The 25,635-nt window shown below is 33.3% G+C and overlaps 2 protein-coding genes across 2 annotated transcripts in view; one reads left to right on the plus strand and one right to left on the minus strand.

Moving 5' to 3' along the window:
• The window catches only part of PIG-S (phosphatidylinositol glycan anchor biosynthesis class S), a 45,167-nt gene extending 29,476 nt beyond the window's left edge, over positions 1-15,691 (minus strand). The window contains exon 1 of the mRNA XM_089708696.1: positions 15,514-15,691. Coding sequence (XP_089564822.1) covers positions 15,514-15,547 — 34 coding nt within the window. The 5' untranslated portion in view covers positions 15,548-15,691. The remainder of the gene's footprint in view (positions 1-15,513) is intronic.
• Indy (tricarboxylate transporter protein I'm not dead yet) overlaps positions 1-25,635 on the plus strand; it is a 38,488-nt gene that overhangs the window by 11,604 nt on the left and 1,249 nt on the right. Inside the window, exons 2-14 of the mRNA XM_089708655.1 lie at positions 16,059-16,160; positions 16,246-16,405; positions 16,652-16,917; positions 17,738-17,852; positions 18,181-18,275; positions 18,865-18,990; positions 20,247-20,372; positions 20,879-20,993; positions 21,693-21,784; positions 22,662-22,762; positions 23,948-24,040; positions 24,303-24,496; positions 25,197-25,334. Coding sequence (XP_089564781.1) covers positions 16,120-16,160; positions 16,246-16,405; positions 16,652-16,917; positions 17,738-17,852; positions 18,181-18,275; positions 18,865-18,990; positions 20,247-20,372; positions 20,879-20,993; positions 21,693-21,784; positions 22,662-22,762; positions 23,948-24,040; positions 24,303-24,496; positions 25,197-25,334 — 1,662 coding nt within the window. The 5' untranslated portion in view covers positions 16,059-16,119. The remainder of the gene's footprint in view (positions 1-16,058; positions 16,161-16,245; positions 16,406-16,651; positions 16,918-17,737; positions 17,853-18,180; positions 18,276-18,864; positions 18,991-20,246; positions 20,373-20,878; positions 20,994-21,692; positions 21,785-22,661; positions 22,763-23,947; positions 24,041-24,302; positions 24,497-25,196; positions 25,335-25,635) is intronic.

A 25,635-nucleotide genomic window follows, 5' to 3' on the forward strand; every position in this document is an offset into this window, starting at 1 on the left:
TACTTTCGCATTTATAATATTAGTATGGATTAATGTATTCTTATGTAAATTGTACGATTTAATAGGAATACATTACTTAACGTACGCAGCAAAAGTATTCATTTTTAATTGATACTAGCGGTCCGCCCCGGCTTCGCCCGTGGTACATAATTACGTTTTCTCTACATAAGAACCATCCTCGTACTTCAAGGAATATAATAAAAAAAGAATTATCGAAATCGGTTCAGCCGTTCTCGAGTTATGCGCTTACCAACACATTTTGCGATTCATTTTTATATATAAGAAAGATATGTACCTATATTAAAATACCATTGGATTAGTTCCACGTTAGTTTATACTGTTACATAATTTATCAGTAAAATTTGTAGGTAATATTGAGCGAACGATTAATTATGACAAAGTTTAGCGGATGTTTGTTAATCAGTCACGCCAGAAATGATGGAGTTGAAATTTTGGTGATAGATTGGCCATCAGACTATCTGAATCGCGATACCAAGACGGAAGCCATTGCGCGTGCGGCGACCTGATTTATATCTTTCACTTCAAAACTTCAGTTTGCAACTTTTATAGTCAAATAGGTAGTTAATAAGACAACATTGTTCATTATTAATTAATTATTCAGAATAATAATTTGCAATCGCACGCTTTTCGTACAATGTCTGTCATAGGTAAAATACTGCATGTATCTTAGAAAATACGAATTTAAGAATGTACCTAGGTACGTCACGAATTGAGAATATTATAATATGGATCAAATATGTAATACATTGAAAATACCTTTTACGATAAAGCTTACACCATGAGTTACTAGTATAGTAGTATTCCAACCGTGTTAATAAATTTGAAAAGGGAATCTATACTAATATTATAAAGATGAAGAGTTTGTTTGAACGCGCCAATCTCAGGAACTACTGGTCCGATTTGAAAAATTCTTTCGGTGTTAGATAGCCCATTTATCGAGGAAGGCTATAAGCTATCTATCATCACGCTAAGACCTACAGGAGTGGAGCATTGCGGGTAAAACCGCAGGGCACAGCTAGTAATAAAATACACAAAATAATATGCGCAAGCAAATAAATTAAATATGGATTGTTGTTTGTTTACATACACATTTAATTTGTCAGTCGTCGGGAATCTAGGACGGATAGCAAATAAATTCAATTATTTAGACAACGAATTTTACTTTATGAATACTATTTTATATTTTTATGACATTACCTTCACTTTGTTTCGTCACTAACAACTGCAAGCTGTATCAATAAACATTATTCCAATGTATCATGTAAAATGCATCACAATTAACAATAACCTACAATTTCTGAAGACTTTAAGAAACATTTAAATGTAGGTACCTTTTTCTTCCATTTCTCTATAAATAAAAATAAATACCTATTCCCCTTGGTCATGGCATCACGTGCGAACAGCTGTACCGATTTAGCGTTACATGTTTACGTAACAATCGTATGAAAAAGAAGAAAATAAGTATTTATTTTCTTGTCGATTTATATTAGTAAACGATTAGTTGTATGTTTATTATGTCGTTTGTTTCCAAACAAATTAGAACCTACCTACAGAGAACTTTTACATAAAACTACCCCACTTATTCGTCTAGTTTTAGTTTATAGTTTATACCAAAGTATACTACATATCTACTTATTAAGAGCGTTTTAATAATACGATTTATAAATGAGAATTTTTTTAAGAATAGAAAAGTGATCGAATTTTTCTACATATGCTCTAAAATGTTCTCATAATATGATACTAAAAAGTAAAAATGTTCACATATTATTGATATATTTACTCTTTAGATTTACCGCACCGCACGCGTTGCGCAGTTTTAATTTAAAATGAACTATATACCAAAGTAACAATTACAATACACGTTAGATAAACACCACTTGACCCTAGCTATTGACACAAATATATTAAGTAGAACATGCTTATTATTTATTATCACTTTCAATGACCATACAGCCGTGTTCGGTGCACACGTTGAACATTAGAATAATTATACCATCAAGAAAGTTTTTTTTTTTTATAGAATTGGAAGGCTAACGAGCAGACGCAATGGCCGATATTGTTGGCAGAGTACGTCGCCCATAGACGTCCACAACATACGTTGTGGGTGTTGCCTACCATAGAGGGGAATGGGATGGGATAAAAACGGTCATATGGAGAAAGGTGGAGCTAACCGTGAATTAAGAAGCGGTCTGATTCTCAAACCTACCCGATATGCACACAGAATTTAATTGAGGATCGGTGGTCAAGTCGTTTCGGAGGAGTTTAACTACAAACACACACGATAGTATATGTGTTATAGATGTATAAGATAATCATTAGGTTGTTTTTGTTTGAATTTGGAAAGGGTTTAAAATTCCTCGTCATAATTCATAAGGAGGTTTGTGTAACATTGACAAAACATCGATTAACATAAGAGTTTAGTCTTAAAATAAAAAATTAAAAGCGGAGTATGTAATAAAACACCAAAAAACTCACTAATTTTTTTGTATTACGAGCTAGATCATCAAATCATAAACAGAGCAGATCATTACAATTACATAACGTGGTTAACAATTATATTATGCGGAAATAATTTTAATTGTATCTTCTTTAATCTTTATTTGCACTGTATTGTGTAATTCTAATTACTTAGATAATATTATATTGGCTTATAAGAATTGAATTCTGAAACCGGTTGAACGATGTAAATAATTAAGTTCCTCTTCTTTGTACGTAACTATATTATAAGTGATGAAAAATATACGAAAATGGTATTTCTGATAAAAAAATTTATAAATATAGGTAAGCATCTGTTCCTACAAAATTAAGAAAGAAATTCAAATGTACCTCACCTACTTTTGGAAATGGTGAGTGACCCGTGTTCATAATCCATACTAATATTATAAATGCGAAAGTAACTCTGTCTGTCTGTCTGTTACTCAATCACGCCTTAACTACTGAACCAATTGGCATGAAATTTGGTATAGAGATATTTTGATACCCGAGAAAGGACATAGGATAGGTTTTATCCCGGAAATCCTACGGGAACGGGTTTTTCTTTGAAAACGCGGGCGAAGCCGGGGCGGACCGCTAGTACTTAATAATTTAGCCATTTATGAATTAATTTATAATCTATTTACTTACAAAAAAATGTAAGCATTATAGTGATAAGCAAATACGTAGCTCAAATTTTAACCATAAAACATAAATAACGATACATTTAAAAGGCTCTCAAGTTACTACTCACGCTGACATCTTATAGAGCAGGCTCCAAGGAGATGTTCGTTTGCAAAAATAGCGGACCTAAATCTGACTTCTGATATATATTCTTTAGATCCCAGACATCCTATAGACAGATGTTGCCAACCAGTTTTGTGGTCCCCCTCCCCGCACCCCGGTAATTAAATATGGCATACAAAGAAAAAAATAAAAATTTCCAAAACATGCCGTGTGGGGTATCAAATGAAAGATCTACTCAATAAGCTCTTTCATTACGTAAAATAATGAAATATTGCGTAAACGTAATTTATTTTATGCTCTTAATTTACCGACCGCTGTTTCCAATATAAATAGAATCATCCAATAAATTATTTACCGCAAATATTATGTAGAAATTTCCACAGGCAGTTTTACGTTTAAAATATCTCATATACTATTTACCTATTCACTGCTATATCGCTAAAGAATTTTATAAAAGTAACGTTGACGTTAACGTAATTGAGGAAAAACGATCATTAAAAATAGTATCAAACTTAATCAATATAATCACAGACCGCACTATTCAGACTTTTTATTTTAATTTGAATAGCAATTAGCATACAATGAGCGAAGCTATTAACAGAGTAGGAAAAATAATCAATCAAGAATCAATCTAATTGTGAGTATTACGACACATTATCGACGCTTAATATCCTGGAGATTTCTCAGTGATGACGATGATGATGATGCGCCTCCTTAGTCAACTTTGGCTTCAGTAAACTCATTTCATTAAGTAATGGCTGCACGATCTCATATAGTGTGCTATAGTGACCTTTCTCCGACGAGTACAATAAGGGGGTCTTCAAGCGTAGAGTTAACAGGTACCTACTAGGGAAGCGCGTACCATCTTAGACCACATCTCAGTTTAAATTCAAGCGACATTATGGTCAAGCGCTTCCCTATTGTCAATAAAAAAAAAAAAACTTTAGCCACTCAATTTTTTTCCCACAATACACCTACTTGCAGATTATCACTGACTCCCATGTCATAGTTCGATTAAACGCTAAAAGCTACAATTTGGCTGAACTCCAAAAAAGGCTATTTTCGTAGCGCAGTAGCCCAGTAACACGGTTGAACGAAACCTGAATGATATCACAACAAATTGCCGTTTCTTGGAAAGAAAACATTCTGCACCGCTCGATGCACGTATGCCAATTTTTATACAAACCTCGTGAGTACTTATTTCCGGCCCAGATGTATACTTTTTATAAATAAAACAAAGTTATGGCAGCCGACTAAATAAAAATCTTAAAATAGATAACCACTTATAATAATAAACAAGTTGATCTATAAAATTGAAGTAAAACCTTCGAAATTGTCCCTTCCCCGTTTTTTAAGATTGACGTAAAGTATGCTTCTTACTTATAAAACATATTAAAAAATCTGATAATCCATTAAATATTTTTATTATGCCTTCATTTGTGATTGTAACTATTTGTTAAAAACCAGATTTAACCGGTTATAAATGGCTACGGAAGCAATTCCGACCTTGACATGCAGACTGTTAAAAATACGTCTCCTACGTCAAGCCCAGCTAACACAGAAATGTATGAGAAATTCAATGATTCATGGACTTTTCCATCTTAATTACAGACAGATGTTCGAGTCCTGAAAATACTGATGTAGCAGCAGATTGACTGGAAATTTTATAGTTTAAAACTACCATAGGCTTTAGTTAGTATTATTTGTACCATTTAGCAGTTTAATCAGTTCATAAAAAAATGGTTACTTGACCTATTTAAAAAGGATAATAGAAAGGTATTATAATGAGTAATGAGTAATCCATACTAATATTATAAATGCGAAAGTAACTCTGTCTGTCTGTCTGTTACTCAATCACGCCTTAACTACAGAACCAATTTGCATGAAATTTGGTATAGAGATATTTTGATACCCGAGAAAGGACATAGGCTACTTTATATTCCGGGAAATAGGATAGGTTTTATGCTGGAAATCCCACGGGAACGGGAACTATACGGGTTTTTCTTTGACTGCGCGGGCGAAGCTGCGGGCGGAAAGCTAGTGAGTAAATAAACGAGGTAAATCTACTGAATTAATCCGCATTTATCCGGAACAGATCAGCTAGGAATTTTAAATCTCGTGATTTCAACACTCCCGCCATTTCTCTAACCTCGTGACTTTCAATAACATCTTCAATGTTATGCCCCGATATATTCGGGCATCCTTGCGTGACTCCAAGACTACGCAATAACCTTGATATCTGAGGTTTATTTCTGGTGCTAACTGGTGTTACACGCACTGGCGCCAAGTTATCAAAATACTTTGGGGCGAAAATATTTACTCGGGTAGTTTGGGAACGACTTTAAAGGAAATCTTTAATATACGAGGACAGGATAATATTATGGAAGATTCAGGATATTTGTTGCAAGCTCAATTTCTAATTATTATCATCAACGCTTGCCAGGTCTCAAATCCTCGATTTATCGATTTGAAGTTAGAAGTCCTCAGTACTGAGCCACCACAGCCATATACCATAGGCCTACCTCTTCTATTTTAGTAACGTAAAGGCATTGTTCGAAGCGAAGAAGTTATAATATGCAGCAAAACGCATTACAGTTTCTTTCGACGAACAAACGCAATGTTTACAAAACAATAAGCACTATTTAGCGACTAAGCTAAAGAACAACTATGGAGTTTCTTGCCGGTTCTTCTCCATACTGCTTTTTGAATCAGTGGTACTAAATGTTACAAATATGTTATGACAAAAGTGCTCCTAGAAGAACTCTAATTAAATAAATTAATGTTTGTTTAGCCCTATCATAAATGTATTGTAAAGGTAATTAATGTACAATAAAACCTTTAATTATACAAGTCTTGGTCTAGATTTTCAATGACAAGGTCTATCTAGAAATGATATTAATTATTGCTTTACTTTGACACTCCTAGTGGACATTTTGGCCTCGGTCACTTCCTTTATTCCGTGTACCTACTTCCGGTTTAGTTTGATTATTTAATTAGGATATACATATTGTAATTGTGACCTTGTCCTTTCTTACATATTTGCGGATTTGCGATACATTTTTTGCTCGGGAAGAAAACTATTATGGTTTGGAGAAGAAATTGTTTATAATTGTTCTCAATTTTACGGTATACGGTAGGTCGGGTATCTATTTTATAGAAGCAAATAAGTAAATTTCCTAAACAACTTCAACGTTGAAATACGATATTAATTATGTTTTATCTAAAAACAAGTCGTTGCACTTGCGAGCAATGAGAAAATACCAAAATTACTTAAATTTGAATAACAATGGTATCGTAATTAAAAATTTGATCTAAATATGGTCATTAAAACAGGGTCAGGAACCTTATACAGGGCCAATAAAATTGAGGTATCAATGACCGTACATACAAACCGGTCATGAGATTTGCCTTTCTGTCTGTATGCACTTAGCCGTCAAAGTTGTGTAGACGGACCATTATTTCTAGTTTTGGTTAATTGCGTATAGAGAGTCGTTTTTTATGTATCTTTATTATTATTTGGTTTTTGTAGGGATTTTAAATAGGGTCAAATGAAGGGCTTTTAATCTGAGAAAGTAAATAGGATGTCTACGCAAATTTGGCGGCTTTAAGGATATTACAAGAAATTGCAGAAATATATTTATGCAATTACTATTCCTACTTATTTTATGTAAGAGTTTTTTCCTGCGGGGTAAACCATAATATCGAAAGAACAAAAAATAAATCAGCCTTCCGCAGTAATTAACTTTTTGTAAATTTGAGAATTGAGGAAAATAGTACATGTAAAGTAACTGTTCCCAACGCATTACATAATAAAACAAATTGAGGGTATATGGAAAACAACGTAGTATTGTCTTATTATAATGGCTAAGATGTTTGTAAATTGATATGAATTTTGTATTCATATAGATATTGTTTAGATTAATAAAGTACGTTTTAAATCGACAAGTGAATCACGAATGTTTTGTTTTTAACCAAAATGGAAGTCGAATAATAAAAAATATTATTAAAATCAATGAATATCGAGCTTTATGGTCTCCTATTGCCTTTTCAACAATGGTGCAATATACATATATTAAAATCATAATTCGTACAATATCCATGCTCAATATCAATATCCGTTGAGCGCTCTATACAGAATAGATATAACTCACTTCATTTAAATCGCGTAAGTAATTTAAAAAGCACCTATTAAAATCCGTAGGTCCTTAACAATATTTTCAACTAAAGTAAAACATTTTTCTAGTTTATCAACAAGAGAAGGAGATAAACAACAATTTATCCTCTACGGATACCACAAATAACAGGTATTAAGTTCTTGCATTACATGCTTATGCATGTATTTAAAACAAAGGTTTCTCCTTTGTATTAATTTCAATGGTATTCTAGTTGTAAAGTAAAGAAAAAGGGATAATTAGTTAATTATCATAAAATTAGTATTAAGAACGCCTTTGTTGATTTCCGTTAATTTACGATGAAGATAATTAACTCCATATACCTACTGTATACCGCCTCCTTGGTACAGTGGTTGACGCGTGAGCGTAGAACTGAGGGGTCCTGGGTTCGATTCCCGGTGGAGACGAAGAAAAAAAAATGTCTCGGTCTGGCAGGACACAGATGGCTGATCACCTACTTGTCCCTAAAGAAAATCGATCAGTGAAACAGATGTTTAATGCATCTGCCCCTTACCCCACTAGGGGACATGGAACTTACCTACTGACAAAATTACATGAAAGTACGATATATAAATATACATCATTAACATGTAATACTTAGTAACTTTTATAAAAACTTAACAGGAAATCTTTTGAGGTACCTACTAATTAAATCGGAGAATTCACGTGAGGAATTATTATAATATGCCTCTTCTTTAATTTTGAATAGCTAATGCTATAGTTACACGTGACTAAATACTATAGATGACTGAATAAATTGCAATAAAACTAAGATACTCTAGGAACTCAGAACCTCCATGAATTTGAGGACATTGGTTATGAACAAAAACATGTCTGATGTCATATCACCCTAATAAGTAATATTGAATGATTCACGCATTAACACCAAGAATATTATTGCTATTTGATCTGCTTTTGTCATTGGTTTGTGGTTTTCTATTCTATTTATTATAATACAAACTGTGCCCCGCGGTTTTACCCGCATTGCTCCGCTCCTTTTGGTCTTAGTGTGATGATATTATATAGCCTTCCTCGATAAATGGATTATATAATGAAATAATTTTATAAATCGGGCCCGGGCTTGATGTCATGGTGATCCCCGAGCAAGCAAACAAACAAACAAACACTTCAGCTTCATAAGTATAAGTATAGAGTGGAAGAGATCACTCTTTAGTGATAAGGCCGCCCTCTGTGCTAGTTTAGCTATAAGTTTTAGTTTTAAGTAATTTGTATAACTAGCATAGTAAAGTGTTATAAATAAAAAAATAAAAAAATATAGTAATTTAAAACATTGCATGATAATATTACTGTTATTTGTCGCTATAATACCATCTTAATGGAATGGCATTTGCAGGACGATTAGTTTGCAGAAAACATTGCAATTTTACCCGACTGCGCGAGAAGAAACAATAATCACACTCATGATGAAATAGGTAATTGCGCTTTCCTTATGAAGCACCAATTGAACTTACTTAATTCTACCTTAACATTTACATAATAAAATCCATACACAAATCAATCAAATTAAAATACTCGAAATAAACCAATTTCCTGCTATTATGCAATCCCCATACGAATAGAATGCTCCATAAACAAAAACCGACTGGCCGACATCTATTCCTGTCTATGGGCTACTGCGATCAAAATAGTTTAATACTTGACGCACACCACGCCCCCTGCCGTCGAGGGTCAGCCTGCAAACGTCATCGTTACGTAAAACAACGTTTCCTTGGACTTTGCATTTAAATTTATTAGTTTTCACGTTCACTGACTACCACGTTGATTATATAGCGATCGGGTAGGAAATACTTTTATATACCTACCTCCTTGTGATTATTTGAATGCGAGCCAAATGTTGAATTTATTGAAATTGTTTTTATCTGAATTCTATTTTACGGTGTTTTAAAAATATATTTATAGGTAGCTATTTAAAGAACCTCTTTTGAAAACATATAACAAACTCAAGGAATATACATAAGTTGTAAACGTGGTTATAATAAAAGACAATTTGCATAATTTTAAGGAATATATTATTAAAAGGTACTTATAAAACAAAAGAAATAGTATTAATTTAAACAATTATAATTTTAGTTCGTTGAACCTACCAATAAAATTATTTAAATAAGCACGTTGTCTCGATTAATTACCTATCTTTTTAGGTTAACGAATTCATTTATTAAATATTTGGTGCCAAAGACCATTATCGACAACTACTCCGTCCTAAATAGCCGTTTAGGTACAAAGTTTAGTTTTTAATATTTATGACTTGGTACCTCTTGTAACACTAGTAAGAAGCAATTTTTAAAAGACATGATTACTAGATTAAATTAGAAGAACGGTGGTATTTAAAAAACCTTAATGCTAATCAGCTAATCATGTATTCAGTGTTTAAAGACGAATTAAAAGCCGAGATAACGAAGCTTAAAACGTCAAACTAGTATTTACACCACGTCAGAAGAGACAGTAAATTTCGAAACTGTAGCAAACATAATTATCTGACTCATGACTTGCTATGTGCCAGTGTAAATCTGTCATTGTAATTACTTAGGAGGAAAACATCATAATATAATGTTGTACTTAAACAGCTTCACTAAAAACTAGATTAGAATAATTAGCATAAACCTGCAGAAGAATAAAAGAAATCTAAATTTCCAACAGATATAAAATTATAAAAATACTAGGTTTCCGCCCGCGGCTTCGCCCGCGCAGTCAAAGAAAAACCCGCATAGTTCCCGTTCCCGTGGGATTTCCGGGATTGCGTCATTTTCCCGGGATAAAAAGTAGCCTATGTCCTTTCTCGGGTATAAAAATATCTCCATACCAAATTTCATGAAAATTGGATCAGTAGTTTAGGTGTGATTGAGTAACAGACAGACAGACAGAGTTACTTTCGCATTTATAATATTAGTATGGATGCATAACATACAGAGTATAAAAAATAAGCACTTGGATAAGCGATCGGTTTTGATGAATCGTGAAGCCAACAAAGTAAATCCAGTCTACGACAAAATACAATATGTATGCGAGGTTCGATAAACTGTATTGATTTTGGTGACCGTTCAGCGACCACGGATTATTTAAATTTTTTGAATTCTTTAATATCAATCGTAAAGTTGTATAAGGTTATTTTCGAGAAGAAAAATCTTATGGAATGTAATTTATACATAACTTTCGAAACGGTCAATGACGTAAATTACGTCTTTTGGTTTAATAATTACTAGCTTTCCGACCGTTGCTTCGCCCGCCTTTTCTAAGAAAAACCCGCATAGTTCCCGTTCCCAAGTGTTTTTCGCGATAAAACCTATCCTATGTGATAATCCAAGTTACCCTATATAATATGTGTGCTAAATTTCATTGTAATCGGTTTAGTAGTATTTGCATGAAACAAACAAACATACACACCTTCACATACATCCATCCTCACAAACTTTCGCATTTATAATGAGTAGGATATTGTTGGTTTTCGTTCAAAATGTAGAAAATTTCAAAATACATAATTATTATCAAGGTTTCAGAAAAAGAGCTATCGTCAAGGCAGATAGGACGATGACAAAATTTTTATGATCATAACGTGAAATAAATTGTCACGACTGAAAATCTCATCATCAATGTTAACCTCAAGTGCAAATAAAATTATTCAATATGCCAATTGAAACGTGTCGCACTCATTTTGAAATCAAATCACTCAGATAGTTTTGCAACTAGACTAATTGCATCATGTTTAAAAAAGTTATATAGTACCTTCAAATCGAAAATAAAAGATCATCACAACATGACAATCGTAAAAAAAATTCTGAAAAATGTAAGACAAAGACAATCATATCAATACGCAGCTCTGAGAATCGGAGAACAATTGTACTGTTACAAGTATCAACACATTGCAATCGCAGTATTCTGTATTGCAGATCGAATTGCATTATGATGATATAATATAGTCCCATAGTACGAGTTTTTCGAGGTTGCATAAATGTTACTGTCATGTTATTGTTTAAGCCTTGTATAACAATACCTAGTTTAAATTACACTTGTGAAGCTATACACTATGTTTCATACACCCCTGTAATATGATCCAAAAGGATTTATAATTTATATATTTAGACCAACAAAATAATGCCCCTTTCCTATCAAGTTAATAATACTTCGACTGTTTCCTACTATTTATTACTTTAATCGATTTCAGTCTCAACACTCGCAGTTAGGTATCCACATTAATTATTAACTTTAAAGACAATGAAAAAGAGTTTTACATTAAAATGTTCCTTTTAAAAGTTACAAAAGTATCACGATGACGTCACGAGGGTCGCAGGTAAACAATTGTATTCAAATGCCGCACGTGTTAAATGGTATGCTAAGAAGTTTTGGGAATTGTTTATCCAGGCATTTAGTTACGTTTAAGGCCGTAAGCTAACTCTATAAGGCGTATAAGGCATATAGTTAATAATTAATACGCACTGTATATCATCATCATCATTTACAGATTTAAATTGTGTATGTATTTACTTGACAGACTTTTAGCGGTTCGAATTGGGGAGTGCCTGGCGATCGGCACGACAGGCTACGGCCTATCGCAGACACCAGTCATCTTGATTTATGTTTACTTGTACTTTTTTGTAACTGTAGTAATGAGTTTTGAGGAAAATGAATTATTTATTTATTTATTTTTATTATCATTAGCCCATATAAGTTCTCACAGCTGGGACACGGGCCTCCAATGATGGTACAGTCACTACAGACCACAACCACGCTGGCCTAGTGCGGGTTGGCGGATGTCACATGTCGTCGAACTTTTGATCCTTCGACATGTCGGTTTCCTCACGATGTTTTTCTTCACCGCTCGAGCAGTGGTGATGTTATCAACACGCGCAGACAATGTATTTAGATTCTAAACATATTATTGTGCGTGATGGTCATATAGGACAGTAAAGTGGGTTTTTTGTAGATTTCTGTATGATAAGCTAAATTTGTAACGGAAGTTTTGCAAAGTTAGACGGAATGGAAGATTACGAGGAGGAAAATACGTTGTTTTAAATGGGTTTAGAACTAAGGCACACGACGAAGTTTTTGGCTCAAAACATGTCATAAATCATAGGTAGCATAAAAAGGTGTTAATGTTGTAAAGTAGAAGCAAATTGTTGCCTTGTTTATCAATAGATGAACGAAAAGATGTAAACCGATCAATAATATAATTAATGCACTAAATTTAAAGTTTGTTTTATTGACCTTGCGAAATAGAAGCGCATATCAATGGAGACTCATTTATTCTTGATAAAAGTGTCACTAATTGGCTGATTATTTTTATTAGTCAAAAATAACCTCTCACCCCGCACGAAAACGTGTCACGTGTATACCGTAGTGCAGCTATATAAATTCTTAATTTGTAAACGTATTTGCAACATATTTTAGGATCAATAAAATGGGCAGTTATAGTATCAATTTGTAACGTAAATAGTTTTCTATGGGATGCCGGCATCTGCTACATGTAGGGGAAACTACGGCAGTTACTTTGGTCCTTGTCAAAAAACCACTATAATAATATGTTCCTTTCTATGCCAATTTTCTTGTATACTACCCTTAAGTTCTGTCGTGACATCGTGCCCAAATAATTAATTAAAAACAGAAGTAACGTAGTGTTTACCAGTGTGCGTAATTAGGAGTGTGACCGAACCATTACGAACGGAAGAAGGAAAAACATATAAACGACAACACCTATATCACTGAGTTATCCAATACATATTTAAGAAATATTGAATAAAATTGCACGTTAATTGTTTATTAAGCTATAAGAGGACTATGGCTTCCTGGCGTGAATTACGTCAATGCGTACATTACGTACATTTACGTAATACATTGACAATAAATTCTCATTGAATCGATGTTTATGATGCCTTTAATAACAGCTGTTTCAAGGACTGTGCGCCTAGTATGTATATCAAATGGTAGGAGCAAAGTCTAAACGGTCTAATGTTTTTGTTGAATGAATCTGTCCATGTTAATTGTATTGTGTTTGAATTAATGAAGGTGGGGCTTTATAAATGTCCGCTTCGATTAGTTTTATGTATAACACAATGGCTCTGATAAACAAATAAAAGTTTAAAATAAATTATATTTATCTACACATTACTCGAATAGCCCGCGGCGCTCGAATCAAAGAAGGAAAAATTCGTAAAAAAAGCCAGCATATTATATGTATGTCATTCTGCCCTGTGATGGCATGGTAGATTATGGTGCAAAAAATCTTTTTCCAAATTAATCAATATTTAAGTCCTTAGGTCATTAACTCTAACACAAATAAAAAAAATCCAAACTACATACCTTTACAAGTTTACAAATCCTATTTTTAGACTTAACTATCATGAATAAATTCAGTGTCAAAGAAAACTTAATGATTGGCAAGGCAATTTATAACTGTAAATAATCACATAATGCTAGGTTAAATGTACAAGTTATACCGTAGTATCACCATAACCTTGTCATAAAATCCCATTGTTTATTACCAATGAACATCAAAACATCATTATGTTTTTAAATTCAGTTTTTTTTGCTATGAGCAATTTTAGATAAGGGATCGTTCAAGTATTAAGTTTCACAATTTTTGAAGGTTTTGGACCCCCCTTCCCTCCCTTGTAACTTTAACGCACCGTAACATTTTACTGTACCCCAGTAACGCATCATAACGTTTTGCAAAACCTCCTCCCCACAAATTGCGTCATGTAATACTTGAACGGCCCCTAAACATAACTTTCTTGTTTTTTAATATGAGTATTAAAGTGTTTGATGGACATTCACTTATTTAGTTGTAATAATAACAATATAAATTACAAAATTTAGTAAAAAATCTGTATATTTATGAAAGACATTTGCTGGAATGGCATGTACAAATCACTACATAGCATAAAACAAAGTCACTTTCTCTGTCCCTATGTATGCTTAAATCTTTAAAACTACAGAATGGATTTTGATGCATTTTTTTATTAGGTCGAGTGAATCAAGAGGAATGTTTTAGTATATATCTTATTAGGTTTTCGACAAATCAGACGAAGCCGCAGGCGGAAAGCTAGATAAATAAATACATGTTGTTTATAAAATGGCTTATCCTTCTAGAAGTTTTAAGTTATCTTACAACTTCTTATTCAAGTAAACACAAACATTACGTCTTGAAGTTATGCACTATGTACATTATGTCATTATATTAACTGGTTTTAATTGTTTATACTCAGCACGCTAATGGGAAAAATATTATTGTTTTGCTATTTACAATTTTACAACTTAGTGTAAAAACATTATGGTAAATGGTAAATATTAATTAAAAATTATTCATAGTTTTATTATATATTCTAGACAAACTTGCACCTCAATAAGCTATATAAATTAATATTGTATATAACTATTACACCTCAATTATTTGGTTCCAAGATATTATATTATTTTGCTGATTTAGTGTCTCAGCAGCAAATGTAGTAACAAATATTCAATAGGATTTGAATGATATTCACTTAATAATTTATTGCTCTTATGTATATTCTTCATTGCTAAAGCTATTATCAAATTATAGTAATACGAACATCTTGATAACAGTACCAGAATCATACTTTCTGTTGTTTATACTATAAAATTTCTGTGTGCAGCATACTAGCTATTTAATTTAAAGTTATTAGTGAGAAAGGCTGTTATTATGAGTAATTATTTTATATTACATATATAAGATCTGTAAATAATATATCCTGTTTATTATACGTAACTTCTTTTTTAGTTTGTTCTTATAAGGGCCGATTTTTCAATGCTTGGATAAAACTTATTCGTCCAATAAAGTATTACACGATAATATTAAAATGTCAATGTAAACTGTCAAATACGGGCAATTAGAATATGTTTTTAAAATGGTAGTTTTATACATTATTCGACGAATAAGTTTTATCCAAGCATTGAAAAATCGGCCCTAAGTATAGGTTATGTTTACTAAAGTTATTGAAAGCGGAAACTAGCATTTGATATAATAACGTGCTAAATAGAATACAAATAACATATTTATGATCATTTAATTTAGATTTACGTAAATTATATCATAAAATAAGAGATAAATGTATATTATTGTAGCACTTACCTTCGGTATCTGATTTGTTCTCCTGTTCAGTCATTTTGGTGTACACTGTAACTTAAACATGAACAGAACTTTAATGTTTAAGAAATAATTAAGGTTTTATCACTAAATTTGTTGTATTTAAAAGAATATAGTGTATAAATACAATGTTTTCGTACGCTTTAGCCGAGCCAATTATCTACTGTCAATGTCATCAGTCATGGCTGTCAAATGACAAGTCGTTTGACAAATAACGGATTTCTTGCCAGATCAGTAACGTTCAGAGCCTTTTTGATAAAATTAAAGCTTTTTATAATAGAAGGGAATATTTTCAATAATACGAGTTATAATTTCGTTTTAAATGCAATGCAATGTTTTAATAAGAATTGAATTTGAGAGACTCACGTTTCAATTTGAATTGATAAGCCACGATTTTTTTTAACCATAGTGTAATTTTCTTTGTCATATGAATGGCGCTAAAAGTCACAATTTAAAATTCTTATTTTATTAATTTTGTGCGTTTTAAGTTAGCTTCCTTCATATCAATAAAATAATATTTCTGTTTGCAGATATACTGGAGAATGTGGTAGAAGAAAGAAGAAATAACGGAACTTTAGTAAATATTCCAAAATGTCTAACGCCGTTGAAAATGGTATTGGCGATGAAGCACGGTGCGTTTTAATCATTTTAATTCTATGTTATTATTTTTATATGTTTATCAAATTGATATTAATCGTGTTCTTTTTTCGTTTACAGTGGGAATACATATTATTTCTCAAAGGGCAGAACAAGTGCATCCCTATGGCAAAGAATTAGTTTATTTGTATCAATATATTGGAAGGCTCTAATAGTAGTCTTCACTCCTATAATTTTACTACCAATACCAATCTTAAACGCTGGATCCGAATCAGCAAACGTAAGCTTACAACTTCCATCAACAATTTATTACATTTAACCCTGCAATAGCCAATAAGTATTTATTGGAATGTAGCAATAATATCGGAATTTTATACTTTAGTTTCTCAATTAATAATTCGCTTTTATAGATCAAGTTGTTGACCAATTCAAATGAACTTAACAATTAGCTATATAGGAAAACAGCTCCTTGAATTAAATGAATAAGCTTTTTTTAAATCTCTAATCCCTATCTAATAAATTCCAGGCCTTCAAATGCATGTATGTAGTGCTCATAATGGCCACCTACTGGGTCTTAGAACTGCTCCCCCTCCCAGTGACCTCCATGTTGCCCATCGTGCTCTTTCCCACCCTGGGCATCCTGGACTCAGATAAAACATGCGCTGCGTACATGAAAGAGACAAATATGATGTTCATGGGTGGGCTTATGATTGCTGCTGGAGTTCAGCACTCGAAACTGCCTAAACGGGTGGCGCTGTGGACTGTACAAGTGGTCGGATGCTCGCATAGAAGGTAGGCTATAAATTATAATGCATCTTAATTGAAGATGCTGGGCTTATGCCGCAAGTGCTTTTTTCGTAGCAGCTCAGATTTAAGATCTTGATTCAAATAAGTCGTAATGTTATAAGATACGTAGATACATATTGTTACCTTCTCATTATTGAAGTGAAAATTCTTTATCGGGGTTGGAAAAAAATTTAGTGTAACATTTTTTCGTTACGCGTGACATTTTTCCGTTACGCGCCATCTTTTTCTTATCCCTACCACTCGTGATTCGACGTATTTCTGTAAAATTGCAAATAGTAAATTATTTTTTGAAAAATAAGGTCATAAAGAAGTTTCACTTCTTACGTGTGTACACTAGTAAACGCACACATTTTTTTTTATCATACAGACGAGTCTACTAGAAGACTAGTTTAATACTACAGTCATTATTTGTTTTAAGAGGCAAGAGTTTGAGCTTTATTTGATTACCTTTTTTAATAGCTTTTTGCGTATGCTAATAATAAATACGAACCATACCTTTTATGTATCAGATATGAAGCTAAATATACAAGAATCTCACTGTATTTTAAATCCTATTACTATTATAAAGGCGAAAGTTTGTAAGTATGGATATTTGTTACTCTTTCACGCAAACACTACTGAACCGATTACAATGAAATTTAGCACACATATAGAGGGTAACTTGGATTAACACATAGGATAGGTTTTATCCCGGAAATCCCACGGGAACGGGAACTATGCGGGTTTTTCTTTGAAAACGCGGGCGAAGCCGCGGGCGGAAACCTAGTATTTAATATTTTCACATACAAATTGTATTTGGTTACAGGTTAAACCTCGGGCTTACCTTTGTGACGATGTTCATATCGATGTGGGTGTCCAACGCGGCTGCCACCACCATGATGGTGCCCATCGTGGAAGCCATCTTGGAAGTTTTTGAACAGGTAATTTTGTTTTTAAAATACTCTATGGATTATTTACATTGAAATTGGGAAAGGTATTTTTGGCTATTCTTATAGCTCACGAAGGAACTTTTTCTCTCTTTGTTAAGGTCATGCATTTGGAACACTTCCAAAATTATTATTATAATTCAGTTGTGTACTACTTTAAAAAAATTACATAATGGGTCCATTTTTAATTTTTATGTACTTAAATCAAAATTAATTTTTGTGTAAATCAAAATTTTTACCAATAAAAAGCAGCATTATTGATAAATGATATCATTCTTTATATCATTTAATAATAATTACTATTTTATTTTCTCTTTTTCAGCAAGGATTAGGAGACGTTTACATAAACAAGAAAAAAGCTCTCCCCGAAAATGGGAAGGACGTAAAACCTGCTCAAGACAAAAACGGCGAAGAAGAGTGAGTATTCTTTGTAAAATGGAGCCGTTGTAATGTTGTTCTCTACAAATTCTAACAAGCAAGATAAAATAACAAGGAGTTGTAGAACTATAGGTTTTAATTGAAAAGTACCTACTGTCTGTGTTGGATTATCCAATTATTGAAAAAGGCTATTTAAAGTCATCAACCAATAGAAGAACAGCAATGGCAAAAAGTTGTAGAAACGGGGAAAAACCTTTCTAAGAGTACATAAACGCATTTCGCGTTCTTAGCTAATACATTTTAATTCTTCAAATAAATGCGGAAGAAGCAATAGGACAAAGCTAGTTATTAAAAAAGACGGGTTGCACTGGGGCAGTGCCGGCAGAAGTGAAAACTTGATTATTAACGTTGAGCATGTTTGATATTTTGGAATGGTATCCGTCTTACGCTTTTTCGATCAGGTCACGTGTCCTGACGCGAGTTTAAGATTTTATACCCATTACAGAAAAAGTGCTCAACGCCGCTAAAGAAGTTTTCACTTCAAAAATTCGTAAAAATCAGTCGAAAATAAATGCTGATAAAACAGCAGCATAAAGCAAATCATTAAAATAACCATTTTACATTCCAGATCCCCAATCCCAAGCGATATTACAGTATGCTACTATCTGAGTATAGCCTATGCTTCAACACTAGGCGGTTGCGGTACACTCGTGGGAACAGCTACTAACTCTGCTTTCAAGGGCATCTTTGATTCGTATGTATTTTTCTTTTTATTTTTGAATTGAAATTTCTTTAGGCGCGATGAGAGTATAATCGTCATGTCACGGCATGGAAATACCGTGACGTCATTGAATAAGGCGACGATTTTGGTATCTTTGAATCTTGTCCAAGAAGTTTCACTTCTGACGCGTGTTCTCGGCACACACTCTATTTTTTATTTGGAATCACGAACTCATGATGCTTAGATGTCGTTTTAAAAAATTTAAAAACTTAAAAACGACCATTTTACCGCTTTATAAACTTATGACCATTTGATACTTACACAAACTTGGTGTCTTTGCTTGTACGCATAGGGCGTATTTAAAAAGAAAGCTGGAAACTTATAAGCGCTTACCGGCGCTTGTCAGCGTTCGTTCTACACAAAGGAAGCAGGATGAAGCAGACCAAGACAAATTTTATATGGCAGCGCCCAGCGCTGACCAGCGCTTGTTGAAGCTTGTCGGAACTTGTCAGCGCTTATCGGCGCGGGTTCATATATATTTTCCTGTGCGGGTTACCAGCGCTGACAAGCGCCGGAAAGCGCTTATAAGTTTCCAGCTTTCTTTCTGAATACGCCCATACGTTGCAAGTTGTCTATGATCAGTTAATTTTGACAAAATGTTGAGTGTTGCCATTAAATAATTCTTACTAATAGTAGCTTTTAAAATGTTTTCCAATGATTCAAATTTCGAAATTAAGTGTTGTTTTTTTTACAATACTATAAATTAAATTTTCTACTCGATCAAACTGTTTAAGAATTGAAAATATAGAAATAAATATGTATTTGACTCCACAAAACAAAAATTTACAAATAAAGAATATAATATAAGTATAGTAAGTCTTATTATTTTTCTTCCATTTATTTGATTATCACTATCACTATCACTATCACTACATAGTATAAAACAAAGTCGCTTTCTCTGTCCCTATGTCCCTTTGTATGCTTAAATCTTTAAAACTACGCAACGGATTTTGATGCGGTTTTTTTAATAGATAGAGTGATTCAGAGGAAGGTTTTAGTATATAATTTATTAGGTTTTAGACAAAGCGGGCGAAGCCGCGGGCGATAAGATAGTTTATTAAAGTGAAACTTTTATTACATCGTCTCAAACTTTTTGGTCTGTGTAGCGCATGTCGCGTGACGGTCGGCTGCCGAGTAGGTATAAAGCAATGTTCGGAAAGTTTCACTTTTACCGTGGTTTCATAAAACCAAACTACATTTTTTATAAATTGAATTAATTATTTTTCCAGTGAGTTCCCGGAGATATCAGGCGCGGTGGATTTCTTCTGGTTCATGGCGTACAGCATGCCGCCCATGTTGCTCATGCAGTTACTTGTGTGGATCTCCCTACAAGTCACTTTTATGGGACTCTTCAGGTATTACATCGTTACTATAAATAAAATTGGACTGTCTGTTTGTAATATTAAAATAACTGCCTTTTTCTAAAACCATATGGATGTATACATGGTACTTATACCAAAATAGTAATTTAAAAAAATAAATTCTGTCTCTGTTTGTTCCGGCTAATCTCTGGAACTGGACTGGAAGCTGGACTGATTTTGAGGGTATTTCACTGACTATCACTGACTCATGTGCTGCATGAGCTCATGTAGTAATGAGTAACTTTAGCTTTTTTTAAATACTGATATTCCCACATTAGGATTAAAAGGAAAATCTCATTTACACGTTAAACCGCGGGACAGAGCTAGTTTACACTAATATTATAAAGAGATTTAATTATTTGTTTGTTTGAACTTTATAGGCTTCGAAAGTACTGGACCGATTTTAATGATTTTTTCACCAATAGAAAGAAAGTATCTAGAAATTTCTATCATGTAGTAATTTTCAATATTTTTAATAATGGGTTTATTTTATTTTCCAGACCAAACAGTGAAGCTGCCAAAAAAGTGAATGCCGCATCAACAGGCTCAGAGAACACCATGAGAGTGATTAAAGACCAATACAAGGGCTTGGGACCTGTCACCTTCCATGAAAAGGTATGGCATTTATTTCTGTGTGAAGTATAAGTTAAAAAAAAAACGGCCGAATTGATAACCTCCTCCTTTTTTTGAAGTCGGTTAAAAACTGATAAATGGAAGTTAATAAGTTAAAAACTTTAATTTTGATGTACAAGTAAGTTAATAATTAATATTGTTTCCAAACAACACACATAAACTCATGAAAATACATATTGTATTGCCGACAATTTTAAACTTTAAAGTGTACAATCTATAAATCTGTCCTTTTAGGGCCGATTATTCAATCCTTGGTTAAAATTTATCCGTCCAATAAAGTATTACATGAACATTTTAAAATGTCACCTGTAAACTGTCATATACGGACAATTAGAATATATTTTTGAAATGGTAGTTTAATATGTTATTCGATGAATAAGTTTTAACCAAGGATTGAAAAATCAGCCCTTAAAGTGGGTAAAATCAAAATATAAAACAGTCCGTTAAATACAAACACACTGATAAAGCCTAATAAAAGTGTGTTAATAAAAAAGAAAGCTTGAAGCGTGAAAGTTAATTTAATATAGGAATTTAATATATTTCTGTAAACGGTGATGATCAAGGTTTTTACCAAATAACTAAGTTTTTAGTCCTTTATTTATATAGCAAGTTATAACTTTTAGTTAAGACTTGTTATAATGAAAGATTTGTCAATAATAATAATTGAAATATTTATTCCAGTCGTCAGGTATGCTGTTCATCCTTGCAGTGTTCCTGTACATCTTCAGGAAGCCCGGCTTCATGCCTGGATGGGCTGATGTCATCACCACCATGTAAGTTATATTTCATTCCACTTCTGATCGTCTACTTACAAATTTACTTTATTTTTATGATCCCACCTATGTACATACATCTACTATATAAAAATAAGTCGGGTTTTCCTTCCTGACGCTATAACTCCAGAACGCACGAACCGATTTCCACGGTTTTGCATTCGTTGGAAATGTCTCGGGCTCCGTGAGGTTTATAGCAAAGAAAAGGTGTCTCTGGTGGCGAAACGGAGTTCGCCCGGTTTGCTAGTAATATATATTCACATACATATAAACATACCTAATTAAAAAATAGCAATAGCTTACATATTTGAGAAATGTAGATACATATAAATAATATGTTTAAATAAGTTTCAAAAGTTTTTTTTTCACCCTGAGCTGTTTTTTAAGACTTTTAGTAAATGCAGGAATGATTCAATACTCTAGACAAATAAATATGTTTTCACCTCACTTTATTTAATACAATTAAAATTAAATATAGTAAGAAGCAAAAAAAGAGCGTGTGTGCCAAGCACACGTATCAGAAGTGAAGCTTCTTTAGTAAGATTCAAAAATACCAAAGTCGTCGCTTTACTCCCTGACGTGACGGTATTGCCACGACGTGACCTTGAAATGTCAACGCGCCTAAAGAAGTTTCACTTCAAAAATAACAGATAATAAAGATTTTGACGTGACAACGTCTTTCGATGGAGCCGGGACGAAAAAACATGACTCATGCGGCGTTACCTTGCTCTGAGGCGTTCCATGTAAGGCTTGAAGTGCAAGCGAGAGCGCGGAACGAGCGACAAAGAAGCACAATCGGACATTGTCACGTTCAACTTTCGTCAGTAAACCGACTTTTCAGACAACCAATTTTTTTAATAATATCAAAAACTTTCAGGAAAGTGAAAGACGGCGTGGTATCGATTCTCATTGTGATACTGATGTTCGTGCTACCGATGTCTATGGACTTCATCAAATTCTTCTCGTCGTCTTCTTCTTGTAAGTATAATTTATTTATTTATTTATTTAGGACAACTTACAAAACATACACCATTACATGATTACAGATATAGAAGATACAAATATATAGCCGAGTGTTGTTTTAATTACAAGTTGCCACGGCTTGTTAACAGACAATAAAAAAATATACGATTTATTATACATATAAAATGACTATTTTGATTATAAACAAAATAAATCTATAAAAATATATATGAACTTATTGAGTTTTGTAAGAATTGAGGGTAGTAAGAACAATTTTGATATGTGATTTAATGGTTTATTTTTATGGTTGTAATTTCAAATTCAAATTCAAATGATTTTCATGTCATATATTATAACTAGCTTACCGCCCGCGGCTTCGCCCGCTTTGTCTAAAACCGAATAAATTATATACTAAAACCTTCCTCTTGAATCACTCTATCTATTAAATAAAACCGGCCAAGTGCGAGTCGGGCTCGCGCACAAAGGGTTCCGTAGCAGCAAATATAATAAATTACAGTTAAATCAACCTATCTCAAAAACTATAAGAGATACTTTGATCAAACCAAAAATCGTTGAAAGAGTTAATTAGCATGCATCACCTCTATTTTTTTTAGAATTTTATACCCCGTAGTTATAAAAATAGAGGGGGGGGGACATACTTTTTACGACTTTGAGAGCTGATATCTCAAAAACCGTTCACTTTAAGAAAAATGTTTTTTAGAAAACTTTATATCATTTTAAAAGACCTTTCCATTGATACCCCACACGGGTATGTACATCGAAAAAAAAAATTTCATCCCTCAGTTACATGTATGGGGGGCCCCACCCCCAATTCTTTTTTTTACTATTTAGTGTCATATTTTTGTAGCGGTTCATACAACACATATTCCCATCAAATTTCATCACTGTAGTACTTATAGTTTCCGAGTAAATCGGCTGTGACAGACGGACAGACGGACAGACGGACAGACGGACATGACGAAACTATAAGGGTTCCGTTTTTGCCATTTTGGCTACGGAACCCTAAAAAACCGGATCTAAATCCGTTGCGTAGTTTAAAAGATTTAAGCATACAAAGGGACATAGGGACAGAAAAAGCGACTTTGTTTTATACTATGTAGTGATGTGACGTCATGCGATGTGATGCGATGTGAAAATAAGTTATACCTGTATAGTATTTATAACATTTATTTATTTCAGATGAAGAATTGGTGCAATCCAAACCGTCGCCAAGTATTGTCACGTGGAACATTTTGAAGGAAAAAATCCCGTGGGGATTGCTTTTCTTACTTGGTAAGTTATTTGAAAAAAACATTGTTTATTAATTGAGAAAGTGGCCTTTTTTAACACAATTTTGAAGTGAAACTTCTTTAGATTAGATAGTTGAGATTTCAAGGTTTCGTCATGGCAATACCGTCACGTCATGGAGTAAGGCGACCATTTTGGTATCTTTGAATCTTGCCAAAGAAGTTTCACTTCTGACACCACACGCTCTTTTTTAACTAGAAAGAGGAAAGAAGGAACACTTAACTATATTAATTTTTTAATTTTCCAGGTGGTGGCTTCGCACTAGCCGAGGGTAGCAAGGCCACTGGTTTATCCTCCATGATCGGAACATCCCTGACGGGTCTACATGGTCTCCACCCGGCGCTCGTGCTGCTGGTGGTGGTGCTGGTGACGCAGTTCATCACCGAGTTCACCTCCAACGTGGCGATTGCCAATTTAATTCTCCCAGTTTTGGCTAATATGGTAAGACTTTGAAAACTTCTTTAGCGGCGTTGAGCACTTTTTCTGTAATGGGTATAAAATCTTAAACTCGCGTCAGGACACGACAGACCTGATCGAAAAAGCGTAAGACGGATGGATATCAAACATGCTGAACGTTAATAATCAAGTTTTCACTTCTGCCGGCACTCCCCCAGTGCAACCCGTCTTTTTTTTTTAATATCAAAGGTCTTGTGATTCATGGGGCTTCAAAAATGTTGCTAAAGTCGGATATTATTAAAATTCTGACTTTTTGACCTATTTCTGTCTATCTCAATCTCAAATATCAAATTAAAAATAGATTAAATCAGCAGTTTTTGCGTCCAAGAGTATCAAATATCCTGTATAAAAATATTTGATTCTTTGTTTCATTCTTAAAAACTTGCACGGGCGGATGTTACTTTTATACATTTACTAATGTCTCCTACTATAATTTTGTTACCCATTTCTCTGTACCATGTTTTAAGCAAATAATTATATTATTTTATTTTCATTTTAACCCCAGGCTAAAACCTTTAAACAGGAAAGCTCCCAAAACCCAATGAAAAAATATTTGATCCTTTATTTCCAGGATTTTTTTTATTAATTTAATATGTTTATTTTTCCCAAGGCTAGAACCCTATCTATACATTGAACTTTCTATTTCAAATTTTTTTTATTAATTCATAATTATTTCCTCCCCCAGGCTCGAACTCTAGACATGGACCCCCGCTACCTCATGGTGCCAGCAACACTAGCTTGCTCCATGGCTTTCCACATGCCCGTGGGGACTCCCCCCAATGCTATAGTGGCTGGTGTTGCCCACATACCCACTTCAAAGATGGTGAGTGTTGCTAGCTTTGAAAATAGAATTTTTTTTATATATTTTGCTAGCTTTCGTTGCGTGGTCATAGGAAAATTTCCATCGGAGTGAGATTTTTTTAACACAGAAAAAATGTGCTTATATCAAGATAGTCAGACAAAACTATACAAAATTGTGTTGCGACGTGAAAAAAGACAAGCATCAATAAACACTTTATCATTCACGATTATTATTTTTCTTTTAAAATTATAGATATCACATAAATGATGTTAAATAAAATAGAGTAGTCTGATTACTAATCAATAATAACTAGTTATCATAC

Source organism: Colias philodice, chromosome 21, assembly GCF_061535455.1.
Source record: "Colias philodice isolate Cphi_HAF_F1 chromosome 21, ilColPhil1 Martin Lab GWU primary, whole genome shotgun sequence".
Taxonomy (NCBI): Eukaryota; Metazoa; Arthropoda; class Insecta; order Lepidoptera; family Pieridae; genus Colias; species Colias philodice.